This window comes from Capra hircus, chromosome 2 (genome assembly GCF_001704415.2).
Source record: "Capra hircus breed San Clemente chromosome 2, ASM170441v1, whole genome shotgun sequence".
NCBI lineage: Eukaryota > Metazoa > Chordata > Mammalia > Artiodactyla > Bovidae > Capra > Capra hircus.
Window position 1 is genome coordinate 92,171,119 of NC_030809.1, and position 16,081 is coordinate 92,187,199.

Below are 16,081 nucleotides of genomic sequence, written 5' to 3' on the forward strand. Positions count from 1 at the left end.
CTCCTCCATCCATGGGATTCTCCAGGCAAGAATACTGGAGTGGGTTGCCATTCCCTCTCTAGGGGATCTTCCCGACCCAGGGATGGAACCTGGTCTCTTGCATTGAAGGTAGATTTTTTACCATCTGAGCCACCATGGGGTGAAAACAAGAATAAAACAGGCCAAAATATTTGAGGCAACTGTGGTCAGGAAGTGAACAACAAGCAGTGCACATCTGAGGTTTCTGAGAGAAGGGAAATATGAAGCAAGCCTCACCATGGCCCTCGTGTTCTACCTGGGCATACACATACTTGTCCCAACACAAATAGTGAAAGTCGCTCAGTCGTGTCCACTCTTTTCGACCCCATGGACTACACATGGAATTCTCTAGACGAGAATACTGGAGTGGGTAGCCTTTCCTTTCTCCAGGGGATCTTCCCAACCCAGGGATTGAACCCAGGTCTCCCGCACTGCATGTGGCTTCTTTACCAGTTGAGCCACAAGGGAAGCCCAAGAACACTGGAGTGGGTAGTCTATCCCTTCTCCAGCGGATCTTCCTGACCCAGGAATTGAACCAGAGTTTATTTCTGCTTTATTGACTATGCCAAAGCCTTGGACTGTGTGGATCACAGCAACTGTGGAAAATTCTGAGAGAGATGGGAATACCAGACCACCTGACCTGCCTCTTGAGAAATCTGTATGCAGGTCAGGAAGCAACAGTTAGAACTGGACATGGAACAACAAACTGGTTCCAAATAGGAAAAGGAGTGCATCAAGGCTGTATGTCACCCTGCTTATTTAACTCATATGCAGAGTACATCATGAGAAATGCTGGACTGGAAGAAACACAAACTGGAATCAAGATTGCCGGGAGAAATATCAATAACCTCAGATATGCAGATAACACCACCCTTATGGCAGAAAGTGAAGAGGAACTAAAAAGCCTCTTGATGAAAGTGAAAGAGGAGACTGAAAAAGTTGGCTTAAAGCTCAACATTCAGAAAATGAAGATCATGGCATCCGGTCCCATCACTTCATGGGAAATAGATGGGGAAACAGTGGAAACAGTGTCAGACTTTATTTTGGGGGGCTCCAAAATCACTGCAGATGGTGACTGCAGCCATGAAATTAAAAGATGCTTACTCCTTGGAAGAAAAGTTATGGCCAACCTAGATAGTATATTCAAAAGCAGAGACATTACTTTGCCGACTAAGGTCCGTCTAGTCAAGGATATGGTTTTTCCAGTGGTCATGTATGGATGTGAGAGTTGGACTGTGAAGAAGGCTGAGCGTCGAAGAATTGATGCTTTTGAACTGTGGTGTTGGACAAGACTCTTGAGAGTCCCTTGGACTGCAGGGAGATCCAACCAGCCAATTCTGAAGGAGATCAGCCCTGGGATTTCTTTGGAAAGAATGATGCTTAAAGCTGAAACTCCAGTACTTTGGCCACGTTATGCGAAGAGTTGACTCACTGGAAAAGACTCTGATGCTGGGAGGGATTGGGGGCAGGAGGAGAAGGGGACGACCGAGGTTGAGATGGCTGATGGCATCACTGACTTGATGGACGTGAGTCTGGGTGAACTCCGGGAGGTGGTGATGGACACGGAGGCCTGGCATGCTGCGATTCATGGGGTCGCAAGGAGTCGGACACGACTGAGCGACTGAACTGAACTGAACTTCCTGCATTGCAGGTAGATTCTTTACCAACTGCGCTATCAGGGAAGCCCAAAACACAAGTAGAACCAGCCCAAATGAGGCATCTAGGAGACAGAGGCCAGATTTCCGAGCATAGGGATTTAATCGTGGGTCCTTGTCGGTCAAGGGCTATGCTTTACACATCCACACTCCCACACACTCTGGGTGAGGTTCTGTGAGGTCTAGCACAGATTACCTGCTATGAGGCTGGAAGGCTGCACAACGCAAGGAGTCTTTACAAGTTTCTGCCTGTTATGGACAGAGTGTCTGTGTCCCCACAAAATTCACACCATGAAGCCCTACCCCCCAGCTCTGCTGGAGCTGGAGACCAGACTCTAAAGAAGTAATTAAGGTGAAATAAGGTCATAAGGTTGAAGCCCTGACCCAAGAGGATTAGTGTCCTCAAAAGAAGAGATACCAGAGAGCTCCCTTTTTCTCACATGCACAAAAATGAGGTCAGGTGAGGGCACAGTGAGAAGACAGCCATCTGCAGCCCCAGGGGCGAGCCCTCATTAGACACCAACGCTGCTGGGACCTTGATTTTGGACTTCCAGTCACCAGAAATATAAGCGACAGATTTCTGTTGCTTAGCTACATGGTCTACGTAATTTGGCTATGGCAGCCCAAGCAGACTAGTACTCCACCCAACTAGAGCAGAGAGGACCACATTTTAGGCTATCAGTTGAAACCCCCAAAAGGCTATCACACCTTAGGAGTGAAGGCATCCTAGAATTTAGTAATATCAAAACAGACCTACTTCACAAAGAAAACTAGTTAACCAACACATGGTAACTAAATTCATGCATACTGGAATTATGTTAAGTGAAGACTACTTGTACATTAAAGCACAGTTTCAATATTCCTTCAAATGTGCACAAAACTACCAACACCTAGAATAATGTAGGACAATATACTCAGTGTGCTCTCTGAAGACAACATATTTGTATTAGACCAACAAGACATTACTTTGCCGACTAAGGTCCGTCTAGTCAAGGCTATGGTTTTTCCTGTGGTCATGTATGGATGTGAGAGTTGGACTGTGAAGAAGGCTGAGCACCGAAGAATTGATGCTTTTGAACTGTGGTGTTGGAGAAGACTCTTGAGAGTCCCTTGGACTGCAGGGAGATCCAACCAGTCCATTCTGAAGATCAGCCCTGGGATTTCTTTGGAAGGAATGATGCTAAAGCTGAAACTCCAGTACTTTGGCCACCTCATGCAAAGAGTTGACTCATTGGAAAAGACTCTGATGCTGGGAGGGATTGGGGGCAGGAGGAGAAGGGGACGACAGAGGATGAGATGGCTGGATGGCATCACTGACTTGATGGATGTGAGTCTGGGTGAACTCCGGGAGTTGGTGATGGACAGGGAGGCCTGGCGTGCTGCGATTCATGGGGTCGCAAAGAGTCGGACACGATTGTGCAACTGAACTGAATTGAACTGAAAAAGGTAAAAGGTCTACAGCAGGCTTTACCTCCCTACAAGTTCACTTTCTTCTTATGTGACACTCCCATAATACCCTCTGTTATCCGGTTTGCTGAGAACCATCAGTTCAGTTCAGTTCAGCCACTCTGTTGTGTCCAACTCTTTGCGACCCCATGGAACAAGCACGCCAGGCTTCCCTGTCCATCCAACTCCCGGAGTCTACCCAAACTCATGTCTGAGTAGGTGATGCCATCCAATCTTCTCATCCTCTGTCGTCTCCTTCTCTGCCTGCCCTCAATCTTTCCCAGAATCAGGGTCTTTTCAAATAAGTAGCTCTTCACATCAGGTGGCCAAAAGTATTGGAGTTTCAGCTTCAACATTAATCCTTCTAATGAACACTCAGGACTGATCTCCTTTAGAATGGACTGGCTGGATCTCCTTGCAGTCCAACGGACTCTCAGAGTCTTCTCCAACACCACAGTTTAAAAGCATCAATTCTTCTGCGCTCAGCTTTCTTTACAGTCCAACTCTCACATCCATACATGGCTACTGGAAAAACCACAGCCTTGACTAGATGGACCTTTGTTGGCAAAGTAATGTGTCTGCTTTTTAATATGCTGTCTAGGTTGGTCATAACTTTCCTTCCAAGGAGCAAGTGTCTTTTAATTTCATGGCTTCAGTCACCATCTGCAGTGATTTTGGAGCCCCCCAAAATAAAGTCAGCCACTATTTCGCCATCTATTTGCCATGCAGTGATGGGACCAGATGCCATGATCTTAGTTTTCTGAATGCTGAGCTTTAAGCCTACTTTTTCACTCTCCTCTTTCACTTTTATCAAGAGGCTCTTTAGTTCTTCTTTGCTCTCTGCCATGAGGGTGGAGTCATCTGCATATCTGAAGTTATTGATATTTCTCCCAGCAATCTTGATTCCAGCTTATGTTTCATCCAGCCCAGCGTTTCCCATGATGTACTCTGCATATAAATTAAATAGCAGGGTGACAATATACAGCCTTGACATACTCCTTTTCCTATCTGGAACCAGTCTGTTGTTCCATGTCCAGTTCTAACTGTTGCTTCCTGACCTGTATACGGGTTTCTCAAGAGGCAGGTCAGGTGGTCTGGTATTCCCATCTCTTTCAGAATTTTCCACAGTTGCTTGTGATCCACGCAGTCAAAGGCTTTGGCATAGTCAATAAAGCAGAAATAGATAGCACATGTTGGCAATTTGATCTCTGGTTCCTCTGCCTTTTCTAAAACCAGCTTGAACATCTGGAAGTTCACAGTTCATGTATTGCTGAAGCCTGGCTTGGAGAATTCTGAGCATTACCTTCCTAGCATGTGAGATGAGTGCAACTGTGCAGTAGTTTGAGCATTCTTTGGCATTGCCTTTCTTTGAGATTGGAATGAAAACTGACCTTTTCCAGTCCTGTGGCCAGTGCTGAGTTTTCCAAATTTGCTGACATATTGAGTGCAGCACTTTCACAGCATCATCTTTTAGGATTTGAAATAGCTTAACTGGAATTCCATCACTTCCACCAGCTTTATTCGTAGTGATGCTTCCTAAGGCCCACTTGACTTCACATTTCAGCATGTCTGGCTCTAGGAGAGTGATCACACCGTCGTGATTATGGGTCATGAACATCTTTTTTGGACAGTTCTTCTGTGTATTCTTGCCACCTCTTCTTAATATCTTCTCTTCTGTTAGGTCCATACCATCTATCCTTTATTGAGCCCATCTTTGCATGAAATGTTCCGTTGGTATTTCTAACTATCTTGAAGAGAGCTCTAGTCTTTCCCATTCTATTGTTTTCCTCTATTTCTTTGCACTGATCACTGAGAAAGGTTTTCTTATCTCTACTTGCTAGTTTCTGAACTCTGTATTCAGTGGGTGTATCTTTCCTTCTCTCCTTTGCTTTTTGCTTCTCTTCTTTTCACAGTTATTTTTAAGGTCTCCTCAGACAGCCATTTTGCTTTTTTGCATTTCTTTTTCCTGGGGATGGTCTTGATCTCTATCTCCTGTACAATGTCAGGAACCTCTATCCATAGATCATCAGGCACTCTATCAGATCTAGTCCCTTAAATCTATTTGTCACTTCCACCGTCTAGTCATAAGGAATTTGATTTAGGTCACACCTGAATGGTCTAGTGGTTTTCCCCACTTTCTTCAATTTAAGTCTGAATTTGGCAATAGGGAGTTCATGATCTGAGCCACAGTCCGCTCCCGGTCTTATTTTTGCTGACTGTATAGAGCTTCTCCATCTTTGGCTGCAAAGAATATAATTAATCTGATTTTAGTGTTGGCCATCTGGTGACGTCCATGTATAGAGTCTTCTCTTGTGTTGTTGGAAGAAGGTATTTGCTATGACTAGTGCGTTCTCTTGGCAGTGGTTCTCTTGGCTATGACCAGTGCATTCTCTTGTTTTATCAGCCTTTGCCCTGCGTCTCTGTACTCCAAGGCCAAATTTGCCTGTTACTCCAGGTGTTTCCTGACGTCCTACTTTTGCATTCCAGTCTTCTATAAGGAAAAGGATATCTTTTTAGGTTGTTAGTTCTGAAAGGTCTTGTAGGTCTTCATAGAACTGTTCGACTTCAGCTTCATCAGCGTTACCAGTCGGGGCATAGACTTGGATTACCATGATATTGAATGGTTTCCCTTGGAAAACAAACAGAGATCATTCTGTCGTTTTTGAGACTGCATCCAAGTATGCATTTTGGACTCTTTTGTTGACCATGATGGCTACTCCATTTCTTCTGAGGGATTCCTGCCCACAGTAGTAGATATAATGATCATCTGAGTTAAATTCATCCACTGCAGTCCATTTTAGCTCACTGATTCCTAGAATTAGTTGATGTTCACTCTTGCCATCTCCTGTTTGACCACTTCTAATTTGCCTTGATTCATGGACCTGACATTCCAGGTTCCTATGCAATATTGTTCTTTACAGCATCGGACCTTGCTTCTATCACCAGTCACATCCACAACTGGGTGTTGTTTTTGCTTTGGCTCCATCCCTTCATTCTTTCTGGAGTTATTTCTCCATTAATCTCCAGTAGCATACTGGGCACCTACCCACCTGGGAAGTTCATCTACACTGTCCTATCTTTTTGCCTTTTCATGCCATTCATGGGGTTCTCAAGGCAATAATACTGAAGTGGTTTGCCATTTCCTTCTCCAGTGGACCATATTTTCTCATACCCCACTCCCAACTCCACAGAACAGTTATGTTCATTTCTATAAACACTCTGACATTAGGAAACAGGGCAGAAGTATAAATGTACTAAGTATAATTTCCATTTCAACAGACTTACCTGAAGGCTTCATGTGGAAAACACTTACTAACAGATGGGGAAAAGGAAAAATGAATCTCCAAAAGTAGCCACTAACTTGCCAAAACACCACCAATGGAGAATCAAAAGCAGTTAGGTTGGGTCGATGATTACTTGTTCTCTGAAGACTGAGGAAATCACCGGGCACACGTGGAGCACCCACATCACCCATTAAACACTGAAGACTCACCTTCTCTATTCCCAGCTCTGAAATTTATACACTAACTTAAGGCTTCCCCTCAGCTCTGACTGAAATCTGAAACCATGTTTTCATCTGTAAAATGGAAATTCGAATGGCTGCCATGTTTAAAAGAGGAGTTGTGAAAATTAAGTGAAAAGAAAAATGGATGAAAAACTTAAATAGGTATTTCAAAAAAGAATATTAATTTAGTGACTATATTAAAGATCAAGCACATACATACATATTAAAGCCACAATGAGATACCATTAGAATGGCTAAAATTCTCAAAACTACACCATTATGTACTGGCAAATTTTTGACATGAAAATGAAATAATATGAGCTAAAACTAAGTAGGCGGCAGCTTCAAAATGTCAATAGTTTTCAGAGGGCAAAGTCTTGTTACACTGACCCTCCTAGGTTCAATTCCTATACTAAATACAAACAGTCACTAACAAATATGCTGCTGCTGCTGCTGCTAAGTCGCTTCAGTTGTGTCCAACTCTGTGCGACCCCAGAGACAACAGCCCACCAGGCTCCCCCGTCCCTGGGATTCTCCAGGCATGAACACTGGAGTGGGCTGCCATTTCCTTCTCCAACTAACAAGCATAGTTATAGACAAATAAGGCAATAATGTTAAAAAAAAATTCTTTCCTCTCAACCCTCTATGTTAAGTTGTAATATGTTGTATATTTACCTGTAAAGAAATCCTCCTCTTGCCCTCTTAACTTTAAAATTGACTCCTGAATAACATGGATTTGAACTGCACAGATCCATGTAATATGCAAATTTTTTTCTAATAACTATAAAAAATTTTTAGACATTTATGACAATGTGAAAAAATCTGCAGACAAATTGGGCAGCCTAGAAATATTTTAAAGATTAAGAAAAAGGTGTGTCATCAATGTGTAAGATATATGTAGATATACATATAACATCAAAAACATATTAATAGACTGTGTTATCGGTAAGGCTTCCTGTCAACAGCAGGTTATTAGTAGTTAAGTTTTGGGGGGAGTCAAAAGTTAATACATGGAGTTTTAACTGTGCAGGGGGATCGACAACCCTAACCCCCTGAGTCGTTCAAGGGTAAACTATAAATCTAAGTAAGCTTAGAACTAAATATTAGTATCAGGAAACAAAAAAGTGTATTATTAGCTATCAATATCATCAGTTCATATAAATGAAGAATCAACTACAGTTTAGGTCAGTTGCTCAGTCGTGTCTGACTCTTTGCAACCCCATGAACCGCAGCACGCCAGGTCTCCCTGTCCATCACCAACTCCCAGAGTCCACCCAAACCCATGTCCATTGTGTTGGTGATGCCATCCAACCATTTCATCCCGTAGTCCCCTTCTCCCCCTGCCCTCAATCTTTCCCAGAATCAGGGTGTTTTCAAATGAGTCAGCTCTTCGTATCAGGTGGCCAAAGTACTGGAGTTTCAGATTCAACATCAGTCCCTCCAATGAACACTCAGGACTATTCTCCTTTAGGATGGACTGGCTGGATCTCCTTGCAGTCCAAGGGACTCTCAAGAATCTTCTCCAACACCACAGTTCAAAAGCATTAATTCTTCTGCACTCAGCTTTCTTTACAATCCAACTCTCACATCCATACATGGCTACTGGAAAAACCACAGCCTTGACTAGATGGACCTTTGTTGGCAAAGTAATGTGTCTGCTTTTTAATATGCTGTCTAGGTTGGTCATAACTTTCCTTCCAAGGAGCAAGTGTCTTTTAATTTCATGGCTGCATTCACCATCTGCAGTGATTGTGGAGCCCCCAAAATAAAGTCAGCCACTGCTTCCACTGTTTCCCCATCTATTTGCCATGAAGTGATGGGACCAGATGCCATGATCTTAGTTTTCTGAATGTTGAGCTTTAAGCCAAGTTTTTTTTTCACTCTCTTCTTTCACTGTCATCAAGAGGCTCTTTAGTTCTTCTTTGCTCTCTGCCATGAGGGTGGAGTCATCTGCATATCTGAAGTTATTGATATTTCTCCCAGCAATCTTGATTCCAGCTTATGTTTCATCCAGCCCAGCGTTTCCCATGATGTACTCTGCATATAAATTAAATAGCAGGGTGACGATATACAGCCTTGACGTACTCCTTTTCCTATCTGGAACCAGTCTGTTCCATGTCCAGTTCTAACTGTTGCATCCTGACCTGTATACAGGTTTCTCAAGAGGCAGGTCAGGTGGTCTGGTATTCCCATCTCTTTCAGAATTTTCCACATTTGCTTGTGATCCACGCAGTCAAAGGCTTTGGCATAGTCAATAAAGCAGAAATAGATGTTTTTCCGCTACTCTCTTGCTTTTTCAATGATCCAGCAGATGTTGGCAATTTGATCTCTGGTTCCTCTGCCTTTTCTAAAACCAGCTTGAACATCTGGAAGTTCACAGTTCACGTATTGCTGAAGCCTGGCTTGGAGAATTTTGAGCATTACCTTCCTAGAGTGTGAGACGAGTGGAATTGTGAGGTAGTTTGAGCATTCTTTGGCATTGCCTTTCTTTGGGACTGGAATGAAAACTTTCCAGTCCTGTGGCCACTTAAACTATAAATAAATAAACTATAAACTACAATGTTTTCTCAAATCTTAAAAGAACATAAATTTCCTTTTATGATTGTACTAATCTAATAATAAACTCATATGGAAGAAAAAAAGGCCCCAAACAGATATGACTAGCAAAATGAAGAAAAACAAGACACAGGTCTGACCCTACCACACCTATGAAAACCACTGACATAGGAATAAAATGTGGTATTGGTACAGGATAAAGAGAACAGTGAACAACAAGCACAGACACAGGTCTCATACAGGGGAAGGGATTTACTATGTAGGAGAAAGTGCACCAAACTAATAGGGGAAGGATAGACAGTTCAACAATGGTGATTAAACAATTGATTACTGTCTATTGTAAACTGACTATCCCATCAGATCCCTCCTTAGAGCTTACATAAAGACCAAGTCCATATGGATTAAAGACCTAACTACAAAAATCAAAACTCCAATAAAATTTTCAGAAGAAAACATGACAACATTCTTATAGACTCAGAGCAGAGAGAAGCTTTTCTAGAACAAAAAAAAAATAAAAGCAAAGGAGAAAGACAGTATTGCTAAACAAAAACTTTTTTTTTTTTTAACAGTAAAAAGTATCAGAAACAAAAAGAAGCAACAGACTGGGATATATATTTGCAATTCATGTAAACAATGAAAGATTAGTAGAAGATGCATGTGGAATGCTAAAACTCAGTAAGAAAATAACCCAACAGAATAAATATATGAAAGTAATGAGCAGACGGTGTATGTGAGCTAAGTCACTTCAGTCGTGTCCAATTCTTTGAGACCCTATGGACAGTAGCCTGCCAGGCTTCTCTGTCCATGGAATTCTCCAGACAAGAATACTGGAGTAGGTTGCCATGCCCTCCTCTAGGGATCTTCCTGACCCAGGGATCGAACCCTATCTTATGTGGCTCCTGCACTGCAGGTGGATTCTTTACTGCTGAGTCACCAGGGAAGCCAAATTTTTACAAACAAAAAACTGACTCACCAAAAAACATGAAAAGATGTTCAATTGCAATGAAACTGAAATGCAAACAATGCCCTATTTCATACACATCAAATTGGCATAAATTTTAAATTATGACAATACCCAGTGTTATTGAGAATATGGAAAAGGGGCTTGTCTTCTACTGCTGGTGGGAGTAAAATGTTCCACAAAATACATGAAAGAACAATTCAGTATTATTTAAGATTTTGCAACTCTGCACTATATTCATTTTTAATAAAGGATTCCTCTTCAAGATACAATCCCTGTAGAATCTCTCACTCTTATGAACAAGAAAACATGGATAAGAATTCTCACTGCAGTGTTGTCTGTAACAGCAAAAAAACTGTAAAAAAACTTCATGTTCATTAATAGGATAATGAGTTAAAAAACGTGGACTATCACATAGTTTCTTAAATTAATGAACTAGCGCTACAAACATCAATATGAATAACTCTCCCAAAAAGTGCTAAATGACAAGTTGCAAATGACTACAAAGAGTATTATTTTTATGAAGTTTAAAAACATGTAAAAATACATATATTTACATGTTTAGTATACATTATAAGATTTTTTTTAAATCTTTTAGAGAGTGCTTACTGTAAGAAGAGGAAAAAGAATAGTGCCAAGTAGTTACTAAATATAGGTAATAATTCCCATTGTATCTTGAATGTTTTCCTAAGAAAACAAGAATAAAGTGTGACAAATGTTAGGATTTGACAGAGGTGGATAAGGAGAGAAGTTTACATTATATTCTGTGCTTCATGCTAAAAATATTTCATTGCTTAAAAAATTACAAAATATATCAATTATAATTTATAACTATTTTAATTAGGACTAGGTATTAGGATTTTTGGTACCACGTGAGCAAAAGAAAGTATGGGGGAAAAAACCTGATGGTTAAGGCTACCATTCTCACCTATAATCAAAAATTTTTTTCATTTTAACTTTTTACAAAGATTATAACCACTCCATGTGTTCAAGAATTGCCTTAACTACATAAAGGTAGTAAATTTAAACATATAAAGTTAATTTGTATTATCAGAGAGCTACCAATATCTATTTTTACATTAGGGTTTCTTGTAAAATTTCACCGAGAAAAAAATTCCATACAGAAAATCCTAAGCCACCTCACTGTTAAGTTATTTGAACACAACACAAGTCAAAGACAGCAATACATACATTCAAATTTTACTTGAAAAAGTCTCCTTATAGATACAGTTCATACTTCAATCCACTGTGTCTGAAGAGTTTTTATAGAGGCAGAGTTTAAGCTCAGCTTTGCGGAAAACAATTAAGTATATCTCTTAAGGAAGGAGATACCAAGAGTTGTTGAAAAAGAGCAAAAATCTATCAGTGAACAGTAAAAGGCATAGAGGCGGAGACTGGCAAGAAAGACTGCCTAACTTGGGTAAGGAGAAAAAAGATATGCAAATAAGAACTGGAGTTATGGAGCAGAACAGTCATGACTCCGGAACCAATGTCATGAGACTGGAAAAAACTGATAGAGAATATAAGGAAATGACATCAGTCCTTTTAACACTATCACTAAATCTTGCTGTTGTTGACTCTGTCCCTCATGTTTTACTTTCTCCTTGGAATCCCCTAAAAAGGTTGCCCTAACCAGGCTCTACCTCAGGAAACCCACAAGAGAAGACTCAGGGCTGGGGGAGAGTGGAGGGATACATGTGGATATTTTCTCTTTTTTTCTCAGCACAGCTTCAGAGAAATTTTATTCAACAAAATGAATAATAAATCCAGATTAGAAGAATTCCAGTAAGTATTTAAAGAGCTCTAATGCTAGGTATGGTAGACCTAGCATATCCTTCAGGATTTATAGGTTTTGACTTCAGGATAAAAACTGGAACTTGCCAGAGCGTTTTACCTCCTAGACTTTGACCTGCTTCCATTTGACAAGTCCATTTGCCTTCTAGGACATCTTGACTTGCTACAGCCTTTTGCCTCGAGCAAAGGATTTCTTCTCGACATGAATGCTATCAGAAAGACTGTGCACCCTCTGATGAGACTGCACCAACCAAAGGAAGGTAGTTTCAACTTTCAAATGACCATATCATACACATGGTAAGAGGTGGTTACTCCCTGCAGGTTTAAGTACTGTCAGGAAAGCAGGGAGAGAGAGAGAGGCTAGTGTCAACACCGGTACAGATAAAATGTATGCCTGAGGTCCTTGTCTTCTTTTCAGGGAAAATGACTGCTGTAAATAGAGGGAAAATATAAAGCATTGCCTATATTTCTAGTATTGTATTTTTCACATTGTATTACAATTTTTTAAAAAAATTTTTATTTCTTTTTTGCTGCTCTGGGTCTTTCGTTGCTGTTTGTGGGCCTTCTCTAGTGGTGGAGAGTGGGGGCTACGCTTCCTTGTGGTGCATGGGCTTCTCATTTGTGGTGGCTTCTCTTGTTGCAGGAGTTGCAGCTCGCAGGCTCTAGAGCACAAGCTCAGTAGTTGTAGCACACAGGATTAGCTTCTCCATCACATGTGGAACCTTCCTGGACCAGAGATCAAACCTGTATCTCCTGCATTTGCAGGCAGATTCTTATCCACCCGGGAAGTCCCTACAATTATCTTTTTATATGTGTACGAATCCACCATTAGAAAGAGAGTTGCTTGAGGGAACATAGTCTGTTTTATTAAATTTGTGTCCCCAGAACTTAACACAATTTCTGGTGCACAGTAATCACTCAATGCCTATTTGTTAAATGAAAGGTAAACAAAGCAATGACAAAAAAGAAACAATGGTAATAAAAATCTGACTGAATCAAAGACAGCAGGTGAAAAGGACAATGACATTGCAAAGGAACATTCCTGTGGACATCGCAAGTTAAATAATGACTTGCGTGTCATATTACTTTACTTTCAAATTAAAGAAGGCTTTAAGCTTTCAAAGAGCAATATGTAATTTTCCTTCTATGATAGAGATATAAAGTCAATGTGAAATCCTAAATCATACCATTTTCTCTATTAATTCCAACCACTTGCCTAAAAGAAGTTTACAATCAAGCTTTCTATTTTATTTTTAAACTGTCTTTTGGATACTGACTTCCAGTCAGTCATACTTAAGTTAACAAATAAGTACCTGAAGCTTTGGCTGATGGCACTGCCCATTAAATAATCTATACATGGTTTTGTTCTGTTTTGTTTTTTTGCCTGAAGGGCAGTGCTTCTTTTACTACAGCAGTACTAAACTATGATCTACTAAACCATGTTGGAACCTCAGGAGCCACTGAGGGGAAGGTTTAGAAAAGCAACTAGGCTTACTTTCACTAGAGAAGTTTTCAATCAGAAAACAATAGGCTTCCATGAAAAATCTCCCTTGAAGAGTTCCACAATTTTTAAGTTTGAAAATCACTTGTCTTATTCTAGTTTGCTTTTTTTCTTTGTTAAAACTGTGACAAAACAAAAGTCTTCACAACAACAATAAAAAGTGTAGGTCTCACTGCAAGGAAGAAGACATCATTAGGTGCTCCAAAGGCAGAGGTTGTGAGCCTCAACGTGATGCTTCCAAGATTTATAACAGTCACCAATGTTAAACTACCAAGAGAAAAGCTGAATGAAATTATGGAATTACATACTTGAAAACCAAAAGGGTCAAAATATATAATATTTTCTAGCTCTCTGGAAATAGAAAATACTTATTAGACTTTTGAATACGCACTTTTGGAATCACAAACCACAACAGGGCCCTTTCTAGACTTCTCCCATAGTCAGAAAATTGTAACTATGAAACAGGTGCAATATTCTGTGATGTGCAATATTCAGTATGACTGGCATTTTCAGCCACGCATTTCATTACACTAAATCCTAAAACTATATCTACAGTTAACTGCTGCTACAAAAATATCAATACTTACTTTAGTCAGCTTCAGTTACTGCTTTTCTAATGCCACAAGTAAGTTCTCACACCCAGTCCATCTTTTTCTCACTCTATAATCGCTGAAAACCTCTCAACAAGTAAAATATCAGGTGTTCTGGATTGTTCTGAAATCTTGGCGGTTTCTTTTTCATAACCTAATTATCTCGCTCCATAATCACTGACGACCCCTCAACAAGTAAAATATCAGGTGTTCTGGACTATTCTGAAATCTTGGGGTTTTCCTTTTCATAAAAGACAGAACACCTTATAGCACTCCCGCCATCCATGGGTAGAGTAACACTTCCAACTACCGTAAATAGTTGCTATCACGGCTTGGACGCATCTGGATATAAGCGAGGTAAAACACCTCCCTTCTACTGAACAGGAACAAGTTTAAGTCTCTTAAGTGTTGAGTGCCTTACACATCAGCGTCTGCTGCACCATTTCCTAAGCACGGGGCAGGGGACTGCAGGGCCGGGGGACACCAGACTCAACCAGCTCTAGTGGGAGCTGAAAGTTTGTGTCATCAACTCCGTAACTGCTCAATTAGTGAAGTCTCCAGAGAGGCCCAGGCTCCTCCCTATTCCTGAGTTTGACGAGGGGAATGGTCCTTGTTCGAGGTCCCCAACCTCAGGTGGGCTGGAGACACGCCCCAGGCCGCTGAGGACGCACCGAGGCTGCCCACCCTCTCAAAAAAAATCCTGGATGCCTATGAGCGGCGGCGCCGCCCCCTTTCCTAGGCTTTCCAGTTCCCAGAGTCGCCACCGCCCACTTTCTAACACAACAAACAGCGGCCCAGGGCCGGGCCCAGCACTTACCCACATCTTGCTCGAAGGGGTTGGCGGTGAACAGAGGCATCTCGCCGGCGCCCGAGCCTTCGTCGCTGCGGTCACGCAGAGGCTCGGCAGCTGCTCGGGGCTGGAGGACCCGCGGCGGCGGCTTCCTAGACGTCTAGCTCGGCCCCGACCACGTCCCAGCACTTCCGCCACTGCATCTGCCCGGATCCCGCCTGATGGGCCAGCTCCCGGTCCGCGCTCCGCCCTCAACTCTCCTCCCGGGGAGAGGTCCCGCCAGCCGTGGGCATCTTCTCAGCGCTCCTGTGTCCGCCGCCCGGGCGGAGGAGGCGGCAGCCCTAGTCCGAAGTTCCAACAGGGGTTAGGCAGCCGCCGCGGCCACCTGTCCATGGCTAGGACCCGGGCAAGCCACGGAGCAGGGGACCTTCGCGGCCGGAAGTCGTCGCGCCTGGGACTGGGCGAAGCCAGAGGCCCGGAAGTTGCAGTGCCGGAGGCAGCTTTTCTAGGGGTACGGTCGTCCGGGGTTCTCAGCCTAGGGCTGCGGGTTCAGACGACCAAGCTCTCTCTAAATTGGTTCCTTTCTAAGCTGTGGTGCCACACGGCTTTGGGGCCGCGGCTGCGTTCGCGTCACAGTCCCGTTGCCTTGGAAACGGAAGGAGCCTTGGTAGCGCAGAGAGTCGGGGAAGGGTTTGGTTCCGCCCATATCGCTTGCAGGGCTGCACTCTCCTCCGGCGCCTAAACTCCGCGGGAATAACCACCCTAGAAGCAGCGGCCGAAGTAACAATGGCTCTGTGCCGACTCCTGTCTTTTCGCTTTCCATCGTGGTCTCGCCATGAGAATACTGCTGGACTCAATTTAGTTCAATCGCTCAGTCGTGTCCGACTCTGCGACCCCATGAACTGCAGCACGCCAGACTTCCCTGTCCATCACCAGCTCCCGGAGTTTACTCAAACTCCTGTCCATGGAGTCGGTGATGCCATCCAATCATCTCTTGCTCTGTCGTCCCTTTCTCCTCCTGCCTTCAATCTTTCCCAGCATCAAGGTCTTTTCCAGTGAGTCAGTTCTTCGCATCAGGTGGTCAAAGTATTGGATTTTCAGCTTCAGCATCAGTCCTTCCAGTGAATATTTAGGACTGATTTCCTTTAGGATGGACTGGTTGGAACTTTTTGCAGTTCAAGGGACTCTCAAGCGGCTTCTCCAACACCACCGTTCGAAATAATATATATCATAATATATTAGGGCCAATAAAGTCTTAATATATA

The 16,081-nt window shown here is 42.4% G+C and overlaps 1 protein-coding gene across 2 annotated transcripts in view; it reads right to left on the bottom strand.

Annotated features, from left to right (window-relative positions):
• The window catches only part of STAM2 (signal transducing adaptor molecule 2), a 51,049-nt gene extending 35,970 nt beyond the window's left edge, over positions 1-15,079 (bottom strand). Inside the window, exon 1 of one of the 2 annotated variants that reach the window (XM_018063083.1) lies at positions 14,844-15,079. In XM_018063083.1, coding sequence (XP_017918572.1) covers positions 14,844-14,883 — 40 coding nt within the window. In that variant the 5' untranslated portion in view covers positions 14,884-15,079. The remainder of the gene's footprint in view (positions 1-14,843) is intronic. The other variant, XM_005676127.3, reaches the window with a different exon arrangement.